Raw genomic sequence first — 12,958 nt, 5'->3', positions numbered from 1 at the left:
TTGTACTTCAATTCAAGTAGAAATGTGAAAGGAGTAATTTTACTGGAATCATATTTTAGTATGAATAATATTAGTATTTTGTACTCAACTACAAGAAAAATTTACTTAATCTAACACTTGACCACAGAAGCAATTTGACTGACTCAGGCTCTAATTAGTGGCTCATGCCAGTGGGCAGTGTGTTTTGCGTTGACTGAGGAAATTGCTGTCTGATGTTATTCTATTAATGCAGTTAAATGCTGATCATACTGCACTATTAAAGGACTAATTCAATGCACTTATATGGAAAAGCTTGTTGCTCGGCTGCAATAGTTGAGTCTGGAACTGAAAGCAAGCAGCATAGAAGCTGTCTGTCAACAAAGTCCACAATATCATACAAAACTTTCTTTCGGCTTCTCCCATTAGGGGTCGACACAGCGGATCATCTGCATGTTTGATTTGGCACATGTTTTTTACGTTGGATGCCCTTCCTAACGCAACCCTCCCCATTTGTCTGGGCTTGGGACCGGCACTAAGAGTGCACTAGCTTGTGTAACTCTAATGGCTGGGGTTGGTTCCCTGACCGGGGCTCAAACCCGGGCCGCAGCAGTGAGAGCGCCGCATCCTAACCACTAGACCACCAGGGATCTCCCTCTATATCATACAAGAAAGGGTAAATTTTTCATTGTTGGGTTAACAGCCTTGCTTAACATGATAGTTTGAACTCACAGCCTTCCCAGCAGTACTCTAATACTTTAACCACTGCATTGGATATGCTTTCTACAGCAGAATCAAGGATGTTTTTTCTAGGTTGTTAATGACCCAGAAGTTCAACCATTATGTTCAACACCAGCCTCAACAAATCTGGATCCACTGAGTGTTAGTGACTTTTATACAAAAAAACTACAAGGAGGAATTTCTTTAGACAATTACACACATGTTCATTCTTTAAAATAAATGAAAGTAAAAAAAAACAAAAACCCAAAAACTTCTTACATTTCTTAACACAATGACAATGTGCACATCTATGGAAAATATTGTCTATAGAGTTAGTCCACCAATTCAAAAATTCTTTTAGAACAACAATGTAATTTTGCATGCTTTCTCAACCAACTGCTTGCCTTTATTTCTGTGATCTGTCTCCCCAATCCCTGATCAACTAGTTGTCTTTGAAACAGCAGGGATAAGTGAATGTAAATTACTGTTTACTGACTAGTGCAACTCTGTTATACACTTTTACCCTTATCGTAACTGTAGTGGATCAGTCAAGACCAATGCTGTTTAGTGTAGAAAGTCTTAAAAGACAAGTCCAAAGTGGTGAACAAATAAAGGATAGAACATAAAGAACATATTACACATTTTTGTCTGGATCATCAGGATTGTCTGGACTCCAGCCTGCAGTCGGCTTGTCCTGTTTCTGGCGTGTCAAGCTATATGACCAATTTACCAACAATAAAACACTTATAGCTTTTATTGGTGTGAAAAATGCAAAAGCCCAGCTTATTTTACTATAAAAGTCTAAATGATGAGTGTCACCCACAGGTCAGAATGAGAAATCTAAAGCTTTGAGTTATTTCAGTTTAATGATCTTTACCGCAGCCTTGGAACAAACAGCAGTGTATGTAATAAGCACACAGTATTTACTCTTTGGAGGGTTGTTGTGGGTGGCTTGGTCAGAGAAACATTTCAACTATATACATTCAAGGATTTTTTGGCTGCACCACCTTGATGTGGCCAAAAAAAAAAAAAGTAGACGGTCTGTTAAACTTAATTAAAAACAGAGATTGAAAGAAAGAGGATTCTGGATAATGACCTTAATAAGGGTCTATTTGTGGAGATGTGTTTGATTGGTTTATGGCAGCAGGTTAAAAAAGATTGCTCAGAGGAAATACTGCTTAAATTAGGCTTTGATCTTATGTCCTTGGCCTTATAACACTAGATCATTTTCACACTTGACTTGTTTAAGCTGTACAAAAGAAGCCTAAAGAGCTTCTCACTTTTGTTTTTTAATACTAATAACTGCACTCAGTGTTATTTTATTCTTATGCACATGATATGTGTGTGCTCTTTGTGAAGTACCAGCTCAGGTTTTTTCTTCATATATCCCTAGGATGTATTCATTACATTTAAATCGTTAGAACAGACATAATTGTGTATCAAATGACACCAGTAAGGCAGTATTAAATATGATTAAGCCACAGCACTGAATAATACATTATTCTGATTGATCAGAAAGTGCTGATAAATCTTTTATAACAGAAGCACTTATATGTTTATATTAATGTGTTCATTTAAAGATTTGCATCCAATTTACAAAAATTAATTAAAAAGCTATAATTGTTAAAAAGTTTCCTATGAAAAGAAGTTTATTCAATATATCACAAAAGGAGTTACCAATATCACCATTGCTTCTATCACCAACTTCAGTATTTCGATTCATCAGAATAATATTTTATAGAGTGCTATAACACAAAGCCTTTACACTTAATAGTCTGTCATGTAAAAACTTATTTTAAATACTTAACAAAAGTCTTATTTCAAAGTAAATGTACATGTTTTGGTAGATTGGTAATAAATATCTGACAAAAAGTGCAATCTTTTCATAGCATTATTAATTCAGAACAATTAAATCAAATGTCTGTAATCTCTCCTGTTATTGTACTGACAGATGGATTTGTCAAACATTTTTTCAGATTGAACGTGTTCTAAACAAATATACAGACAGATTGTTGGTGATAAGTTGATGTGCATTGGGACATGCATCCTGCTAGATATTAATCATTAAAAAGTCACATGAGCAGAAGGATTTTACTCTCATACTAATTATTTATAAACTTTATAGACAAAGAACATCTGCATTCGTTATTGTGTGATGCATTCATTGTTTATCTGCTCATCCTTAGTATCGCCCTGGTCAGACTCTTGCTGTTTTCACTTTTGTGAAACAGCCAAATAAAATTCACTGCAAAATTGCGTGAGCAGGTACAAAAAAAAGAAAGAAACAAACAACAACAACAACAACAAAAACTGTGAGTTTGATTGCAAAGCAGTTTTGTGTACCTTCTAAATGAGATAGATGAAGTAGAGGAAATGTCAGAGCTTGAATATTCTGATAGTATAGAGTTATAAACAGCAGCAACGTCTTCTCTTGTAGGCTTTGTGTTAAAAAACAAATTCAGAGATGAATATCCAAAGACATGTACATAAGACATGTACATTTACACATTAGAGGCACTGCCTTGCATTCCTAATCCTGAGAGAGATCGGTTACCTATTAGTTTCACTATACCAGTGTTGTTAATTTCATCAAGCACACAATACTACACTTTCCAAATACTATTACATGGCAATACCTGGTGCTGGGTTTGTATGGGTTTGGTAAGCATGGATAGAGCATGGATATATATAAATACACAAATAGTGATAATGGCAAGACGTTCATAAAGAGAATCCAGGACACGTGCGACTCCTGCACCACTCTAAAAACAATTGCTTCGAAATGTATCCCGGAGAATCCTGGCAAAAATTTTGTTTATATATATATATATATATATATATATATATATATATATATATATATATATATATATATATATGTGTGTATAAACAATTTTATATATTTATTTATTTAGCACTGCACTGATGCTCAGGGTTCTTGATTGGGAGATCAGGAAAAGGGTTTCCACTGTTGGGCCCTCCAGAGGGGCTGTATCATGACTGACCCTGGGCTCTGACCACAGCTTCTGAACAAGCTGGAAAATACGAAAAAATAATTTTACAATGCGGTAATGTATATATGACTAATAAAAGATATTATTTAATTCTTCTTGACTCGGTTTTATTCTATTCTATTGTATTTTGTTCTGCTCCATTCCACTGTATTCCGTTCTATTTTGTTTTTCTCTATTCGGTTTAATTGTTTTACTCAATTCTATTTAATGTACAGTATGTGTTTAATAATGATAGTAATAGATGTTAGAGAGGTGAAGATTAAATATGTAGTGAGATGTTGTTGTCTCTCCTTGTAAAGTGCACGGTTACTGTTGTGCAGAGTTTTAATTATTAAGTTATAACAAAGACTAGCCAGTTTTATTCGGCTCCTTCGTGTAAGGGAGTCGGTTCGGGGTGAATCGACTCGCATATGTCGAGTCGTCCGGACAGAAAGCGATTCGCTCGCGATTCGCCCATCACTGGTGTCGTGTAATTTTTTGTTTTTTTTTCTCGCACCGAGGCGACATCATGGCAACACCCGCCGCCGTCAATCCGTCCGGTAAGTCCCAATTCTGGTGTCTTGTTTGTTCGGGAAGCTTTGCGGCAGGTGAGATCAGAGTCCAGCTCGGCATTTAAACGTGTTTTGTAAACAAAAGAAGGAGAAGCTGCGGCTGTGAGCGCCTGCATCCGTCCTCCCCCCCTTCCCCCCACGCAGCCTTCCTGCGCGGATCTCTCAGCCTGCAAATGCGTGCTTTCTCTCTGTCTTATTATCAGCATCGGTGTGTCTGAAACCTGCGATCCCGTTATCCCGGAGCTTTGTAACACACACTGCAGCACGGATCTGCTTTATTCTCCCAAATGCAAATGAGATGCTGAATTGATTTGCACGCGAGGCGCTACGTGCTGGGATTTTTCATTCCGTCTCTCTTAGTATGAGTGCAACCAAACTTCAGCTTCCATCTCTCAGTTTTCCGCTTATAGAGTCCCTTATACCGTCCCTAAACCTCGGGTTCAGAACCACAAATGTCAATGGTTTCCTCCTTGTTTTGCCTGTTGATTGCATCGAACACAGAGAAGCTCCATGTAACGCGCACCAGGGCTCAACCGGAGGAACACGGGTTGCCAGATTGGGGCTGGATAGCTACAAATTTCCCTTCATGACTAATACACTTCATCAAATGATAAAGGAATTTGATATCAGACTATGATCTGTCTGCTTTGTATTTTTACTGACCATCACAAGGCCCATGTATGATAAATCTAATTTAATTCAGGTATTTTTTATTTGTGTAGTGCTTTTAACAATAGGAATTGTCTTAACGCTCAACACAGCTTTACAGAGATAAAGCGGTTATAAAGTTATAAAAGTGTATTAATGAATGTATTTGTTTAGGCCTATATGTTTGTTTCTTATAATTCCTATAAAAAATGATTAGTTAACTACTATCTACTAGTACTACTAGTATTACTAACTACAATCTGGCAAGTGAAATTTTTTCCTCACATATCCCATCAATGTTAGGAAGCTGGGGTCGGAACGCAGGATCAGCAATGATACAGCACCTCTGGAGCAAAGAGGTGTGAGGGCCTTGCTAAAGGGCCCAATAGTGGCAACTTGGAAATAGTGGGGTTGAACCCCTTACCTTCTGATCAGTAACCCAGAGCCTTAACCACTGAGCTTCCCCTTCCCATATCCAAGCATCTCTAGGCTTTAATTAAATATCTTCTAATGAAGAAGGTCTGTTCTTCTGTGCCTGTGTAATAACTTTATAACAGGGGACAGGAGGGTTTTGAGTGTAAATTCAAGGATTTCAGGTTCCAGGAATTTAATTTCTACATTAATTGCAAAAAATAAAGGGTATGCACAGTAGTTAGGTCAGATCTGATTTTACTAGTTGAAAAGCTAGGCTAATTAGAACGAGTATAATATTGATGTTCAAGGAAAAGGTGTGGTTTGAAATGGTTACGATCTTCACAGAGGATAGGATACTGGTAAGGTCATTAGCTGTTTCATTGAGTATGTGTTTAACAATGCATATATGCAATGAAAAAAATTCAAATAAAATTTTTAAGAAACAGTATAAAATGTAGATCAGCTGATATGAGTGATAGATGAGCAAAGTAGAGATGGTTTAGTTGTTCCTAAGCTCAAGTTCCTGTGTCACGTTTTCCATGCACACATTTTTTTTTCTTCCAACTAAAACTCATCTGTGTGCATCTCCATGTGCACATGGTTTATTGCAACCAAATCAAAATGTATTCCTGTCTCAGTCAGAGCGTTGCTTTTTCTGGACCACTGAGGACAGGACAACACTGGGAAGGACACTTCGAAGATAAATGAATCGATAAAAGCTTTTGATATTATGTTGATGTGTTTGCCAGCACTTGTATGAAGATGTGTGTAGAAATTAGGTTGAACATGATGGATTTTTCACTGGACTCTGGGTCATGAGAAGCTAAATATCACCAAAAATTGCAATGGCAATTGCTAGTGATTATAGTTTTTTTAAACAATTATTATGATGTTTCTCTTACACTCTTCTTCTTGTAGCTATGAAAAACAGTCCCCAATTGGTATTTATCTCTTTTCTGTCTCCAAATGAATACCTGAAGCTCAAAGGACTTCCCAATGGAGAAAAGTTTAAGGAATCAGTATTGCCTCTTTAACAGACCTTGGAGACTCTTTCCAACAATATACATAAACACTCCCTTTAAAGAAAGTGTCACCATATCAATGCTGAAACCTTTTACTTTCTTACAAACCTCGTTTTTTAATCTGCATACGATTAGGCTTAGGTTATGTGGAGTGTAAAGGGGAAAACATTAAAGCAAGCAGGATAATATAAACCCGTGAATAGAATTATAGCCCTAACAATTGTCAGATGTGATGCTGTTGAAAGAAATTAAATCAACACCTTCTGACCAAACAGTTTGGGAACAGTTTATATCTATAAATACAGTGTCAAGATCAAAACCCATCGCACCCAAAGGACCACTGCTAGGCCTTTGAGCAAACCGTCAACTGCTAAGATCCGCTCTTGGCTTGGAATCTGCCCCAGTTGTAAGCCTGCCAAATGAAGAAATGTAAATATGTTCACAGAGCAGTAATCTGTATGGATTGCAATGCACGGCATATTAAGGAAAATTTTGATTTGTGTTTAGAAGTATAACTTGGGTAAAACATACAAGTTTAACAAATGATTTCTCCTCACTAAATCCTTCCTTGATTCCTTTAGCTAGTTGTTCAGGAATAATGATTGTATTTGGGGCTGCTTTCTTGGGTAAGTTGTTGTGTGGTGGCAAAGAGCCTCACGTCTGATTTTGTAAAGAAAGGAGTCACTATTGGCCGAAATGTAGCTAACACATGAACGCACCTGATTCAGCTCACAGTGTATGAATATGAATCGGAGAGAATGTGTGAGAATCTGAAGTAAAGTTCGCTTGCTAGACTGTGGTGTTTCATTCGTGTGTTTTTATTTTATTCGGATGGAAGCAGATCGAGAGATAACTGTGATGGAATGAAATACAAATTCCTCTTCTTTTACATGGATTGCACGTCTGACTTATTCAAGCTGTAAGCTTTGTGTATGTCACAATAGTCACGATCATGGAGGCGTCTGTGGAGGCCAGAACTATTTTAGTCTAAAAGATCTGGTAGTGATATAACAACTGTAGGATCCAAAACAGATCAATAGTTCTCCTTAAAAAAAAAAAAAAACAGTAGAAACCATTATATTCTCATGGTTTCCACTACAAGTAACATTGCAAACAGCCAGCTGTTAAACATTAAAACCATGACATAATATTTTTCACTATGTATGTAGTGTGTTTGTGTATGTTATTAAGTCATCAAACTGAAGAACCGATTGTAGAAACATTGATATTTGGATGTGTCTAATAAATACCAATATGTGATCTACAAGATGATCAGGAGATATGATACAGCTATAAAATGTGTATCGGAATGATTGTTTTTGGCTTGTATTCACTTGCGTTTTTGATCTTTTAATTTCATCTGTAGACCACGACATTATACACCATCATAAAGCCTTTTACTCATCCCCAGTCCTTAAAGCAAACCCCAGGTCACCATTTTTATTGAGTTGAGAAATTGGTTCCCTGCATTGCACCTGGATTTCAAACAGCTTTTACAGTTGAACAATCTCTTGATGAACAGCTCCGGGTCTGAAAATAAAAAAAAGTACCAAAGTGTGACAACTCTTTAATTGGTGTGTTGATTGTTTCAAACATAAATGCAATCCAAGACAAATACAGAAGTGCTGAGCATTCCGGAGCTGTCTGTTCGCGTCTGGTCAGCCAGGTTTTTATTGCGTTCAGGCTAATCAGCTTGAGCCGTGTGTTGACCCGGGACAATGACGAGGTCCGCTGCTTGTTGGCTATTTATGCTGAGGAGCATTCACTCCGGCTTTCACAATCAACAATGACACGGTTATCCAATTCTGAATCCTAATTCGTTTATTCTTTGCTTGGCATCTTGCTGTGTTCGTGTAATGAGTCTTCTCTGTGAATGCTCTTTTTATGTCTAAAAAAAAAAGTTTGAACAAATAATAAAAAATATATATAAATGGGGTGATGAACAGAAACAAACCCAGACGAGAGGATGCAAATCTTTATTCAAATTGTATTTATTGAATTCTATGCACACAATACAAACATGTTAATTACAATATATGTTGATATTTTTCAGTTGGACATACACAATATGGACAAAAGTTTGTGGACACCTGACCAAAAGATTCGTGTAGCCCATTCTAGATTTAGTCTCAATATGCTGTTATAATATCCTCCAATCCTCTGAGAAGATGGTCCACTAAGTTTTGTGGAGATTTGTGGCCTGGGATGCAGTCAGCGTTCCAATTAATTGAAAAAGTTGTTCAATAGGGTTTCGGTTCAGAGGTTTATAGTAGGGCACTCAAGATCTTCCACTTTAACCCATGTAAAGCATATCTTCATGGAGCTGGCTTTGTGCAAAGGGGCATTGTCATGCTTTAAGAGGTTTGGGTCTCCTAGTTTAAGTGAAGGGTAATTTTAATTCTTAAACACCTAAAGGCATTCTATACAAGTGTGTGCCTACAACCTTGTTGTACCAGTTATGAGAAGAACCAGATATTGCTTTAATTCAATGAAATTTCATTCGTATAACATTTTTAACAATGGTTATTATAACAGATATAGGTAGTGACACGAAAAAAAAAAGTCTTTAAGCTTTTCTCTAAGTCTTGCTACGTGCTGTAGACCCCTTATAGTGACGTGAGTCTTCCAAAGATCTAATCATTTATTAAAAGTGTTTTTTTTGTAGAGATGGATCCCTATTTCCTGAGGCCAAGTCAATAATTGTAGGCTGACTGGTAAGCATAAGGAGCACATCAAGCAGAAAATTAAACACCCGCACACGGATTAAAGTGCTTCTTCACCATGGCACATTTCTGTTATATCGATCATGTTGAAGGCTTTTTTTTTCTCCGATCGACTTATTTCCAAAATAAAAAATAAAAAAGAGAGTTTTACAGGAGATGGAGCAGAAGTAGCTGTGCCAGAGAAGTAGTCCAGCCAGAGGTATTCATTTTTGAATGTACATTTCAAGTAGAAGTCTGAAGAAGAAGAAAAAGAAGTAGAGAAGTAGTCTGAAGTAGTGGCTCAGTGATTACGGTTTTGGACTTTAGAAATGTCCTGAGCTCAAATCCCAGCACCACCCCGAGTAAAGCCCTTAACCCTCAATCGCTCAGTTGTATAAATGAGATAAATGCCAGTCACTTTAATGGCTTTGCTATTCAGTTTGGTTTGATTTTGTTCTGCAGTCAATAGAAATGTGTTTTGTGGGTGTGTGTGGGTGTAGGGCTGAAAACATAAATAAAAAAATCCTTTCATTATTCAGTCAGAAATGTGGTTGATTTTTATTTTTCAAACCATAAAAATAGCCCAACATATATGGCATTGTATAAAAAACATTTGAAAATACAGGAAAAGGCAAATCAATAAGAGTAGAAGCAGCTAACAGCATGTCTTTTACAACCTTCTATCTTGTATTATGTAGCAGGTGGTGTATTGGAACTTGGCAGAAACGAAAGGTCAGCGATGTGTGAAAATGAATTTTAGTTTTATACACGCAATGGAATTTTTTCATATTTCAGAATATGTTTTACAAATATTTAAACCGTAAAATGTGTTTTCATTTGATGTTTTTGGAAGTACAACCTGGCTTGTTATTCTGAATGATAAGTTTGCCTTTAATTAGTAATTTTTCTCCTTTAAGAGCAGTGAAGAAATGATCATTGAAGTCGCATGATATTTCTGCAAAATTTGCAAGTGTTCTTTGGGCAAGGAAAATGAATAACGTCTATCATGAAACTCGGATTGCATTTTTTATTTACGATTATATTAAGGGGGAAAAAAAGCGTGGGTTGGGGAAGAAAACGTGATGAGAAAGCGTCCTCTGTTTTAGCCATTTCGCTGAACCCATTAACGCGGTGAGTTTTTCCCGCACCGACTCATTGGAAATGCAAATGACGCGGGATGAATAAAGAATGCAAGCCTTATTAGCACCTGGCTGAGGCCCTGAGCCAGCGAGCGCGATTAGGAATGCGCAGGAGCATTCTGCGTGGAGTCAGACGTCAACTGGGGGACTGAAGGACACTGTGTTTAAAAGTCAGCCAGCTCACGTCAGGCTTGGCTTGAGCAATCCAGAGACCTCAGCACTCACATTCTCAAACATTAAGCATGTGCTTTCCCGGTGTAAACATTTCACCAAGACTGTGGTTTGAGATTATAGATATTATTGATTAGCTTCTGTTTGCCGACTGTCTGCAGCTTTCTTTCGGAGAAAGCTTGGCTGTGTGTAACGTTATAAACAAAAGGCCGGGGCGTCCCGGGATTTGCACTCTTTACCCGGAGGCCTGTGTGTGTTTGAAAAGAGTTCTTAATTAATGAATTAATGTCCACAAGTAACCGCTGTTAAGAGAAATGAAGAAAATGCATCATTTGGAATGGGATTTACCAAAAATGGGAAACAGTTAAATAGATTTCTTCCTTTACAATTCCAATTACACAAGCCCTGAAAAGTATTTGTGACGTCTCAGGGATACAAGAAACAATAGTGTATAATTGTAACCCAGAAAAAAATCTAGAGTCTGACATTTTTTTCGAGTTCAGTGAGGAATATACATATATAATATACTGGGATCACGGACAGGATCAGGGTCTTTCCCAAATATGTAGTATGCTCAGATACCGCTTTTTAATGAATATCTTGTGAAGCCAGTTCTTTTTAAAAAAAAGCCGGTCGTAAAACCGAATGAGGCGGGGTTGTTCTGGTTAAAACAGCAAGCTGTAATTAAGTGGAACGAACTTATTAAGCATGCAAAAAAACCCTCACTAAACATCTCAACTTCTCCAGGAGTATTTACGGCAATTAGAACGAAGAAGTTCGGCTGTGGATAAAAGGTTGATGGGGAAATTCAATTCTTCCCATTTACCAAACAAGGTCCATTTTTATGATGTTCAGATGTACTAATGTTTGGATGCCCCTTTATTGGCTGTAAGCAGGCTTTGTCTGAGTCTGTTGTGCAAATGGATTTGGTATGATTAAGTAAACAATATAGAAGTTGGAATAGATAAAGATGTATACCAAACGAGAAACTGATTCTGTTCACTTTGATTCTTACAATTAAAACTGGGCACTGGAGCAATTTTGCCTAATGTGGAAACACCTTGAAACTTCCCTGCTGAAAAAACTAAACGATAAAAACCTCTTAATAGAATTTGTTATGGCTTTATTGGTTATAATGGAAATTGTGTTGGTTTTAATGGAAATCGGAATAGCATCTGTGGGCTTCGACTTGTAATTTGTTGCCTACTTTAGGCGGCATGTTATGTCTGGATCACAAGGACAAATAGAAAACCTCTGGCAATTTTAAGATCACATGGTGCTTCCTACTGGTACCAATAAGGACCATTAGGACATCATTAAGCATCCAGATTTCACCATTGTTTTGCAGTGGGTTTTGACACAAACACATTGTGTAACGGCACCATTTAGGTAATAGTTTTAGTGGTTAACAGCTGAATGAAATTTTTTTAGTGAAGAGACAATTTCCGTGATGTTGCTATTGTTTTTTGTAGCATGTTCATGCTATGCTTTGTCATTTGACTGGTGGTCTGTTGGGGGTGGGGCGATGCTGGCAATCAGCTCTGACGCACGAGTCCCGAAGCAGTTTTTGTTTAATAATCAAGCTGTGATCATTAGCGATTCACAGACAACTGAGACAGAGAGAACCATGCATTTTAATTTTGTTGGGAATACCATCACGTTTCCCGCCAGAGTTCACATTTGACTACGCATAAACAATGACCCTGATCCGCTGTAGAAGACCTGAGGGAGCTCATGTGGTGCACGGTGGCTCTGTGGAGAACAGAACAAGGCCTTTCGCTGTTGGAATCGTTCTAGGAATGGAGAGGGGGATGGGGATGGTGGGTGTCTAGAGCAGTTAGTGCAGAGGTGAATAAAAAGTAGACAGGAAGCCGTCGCCACATTTCAGTCTCACAAGACGGATTAATGAGTTTGACCTGAGGATCCCGGCAAGGTCAGAAGGATGTGGAGAGCGTTAAGCAATCAGAGAGTGAAGGCAGTGTATAGTGTTTTGAGAGTGTGTTTATTTCAGGCAAAAACTTATATACTTATATATATTATTATATATATGAGGCTTCACCTAATAATGCATAAATGGTAAACAATATCGTGTGGTTGTTTTTTGGAGGGAGTGTTAGCAGTTCAGCGAACACCAAATATTAGTTGGCTTTTACTGCATGTTTTTTTAGTATTGCCAGGCAGATTCTACCCATTGTTGATTGTTCCAATATTGATTCTGTGCTATTATCGAAATTTCTGTTATATGACATTGTTTATATGTTCATCTTAATAAAAACCCTAATAATATATCATACTGTAATTTTTAATTGAAAGCAGCTAAAAGCTCTGTAATTTCTATGATTTTCAGAATTCTGGCAATTTGAACAGAATTACCAGATCCGGGCATAAAACATTTATCAATAAGCCCTGGACTCCCATGACCCTGTTGCCAGTTCACCACGGTACCTTCCTTGGACCACTGAGCACAAGAGCTGCAGTTTTGGAGATGCTCTGCTCCAGTCGTCTAGCCAACAAAATTTGGCCTTTGTCAATCTCACGCAAATCCTTATGCTCGCCCATTTTCCTGCTTCTAACAGGTTAAAATCTGAGAACAAATTTCAC

At 37.5% G+C, this 12,958-nt stretch overlaps 1 protein-coding gene across 4 annotated transcripts in view; it reads left to right on the top strand.

Annotated features, from left to right (window-relative positions):
* The first annotated feature begins 3,696 nt into the window (after nt 1-3,696).
* Nucleotides 3,697-12,958, top strand: part of arnt2 (aryl-hydrocarbon receptor nuclear translocator 2) — a 111,564-nt gene continuing 102,302 nt past the window's right edge. Inside the window, exon 1 of one of the 4 annotated variants that reach the window (XM_046857776.1) lies at nt 3,697-4,249. In XM_046857776.1, coding sequence (XP_046713732.1) covers nt 4,219-4,249 — 31 coding nt within the window. In that variant the 5' untranslated portion in view covers nt 3,697-4,218. The remainder of the gene's footprint in view (nt 4,250-12,958) is intronic. The other 3 variants (XM_046857778.1, XM_046857774.1, XM_046857777.1) reach the window with 3 other exon arrangements.

The sequence above is a fragment of the Silurus meridionalis genome, chromosome 9, assembly GCF_014805685.1.
Source record: "Silurus meridionalis isolate SWU-2019-XX chromosome 9, ASM1480568v1, whole genome shotgun sequence".
NCBI classification, from domain to species: domain Eukaryota; kingdom Metazoa; phylum Chordata; class Actinopteri; order Siluriformes; family Siluridae; genus Silurus; species Silurus meridionalis.
Note: the sequence above shows the minus strand (reverse complement) of the source record. Positions and strands in the feature narration are given on the sequence as shown.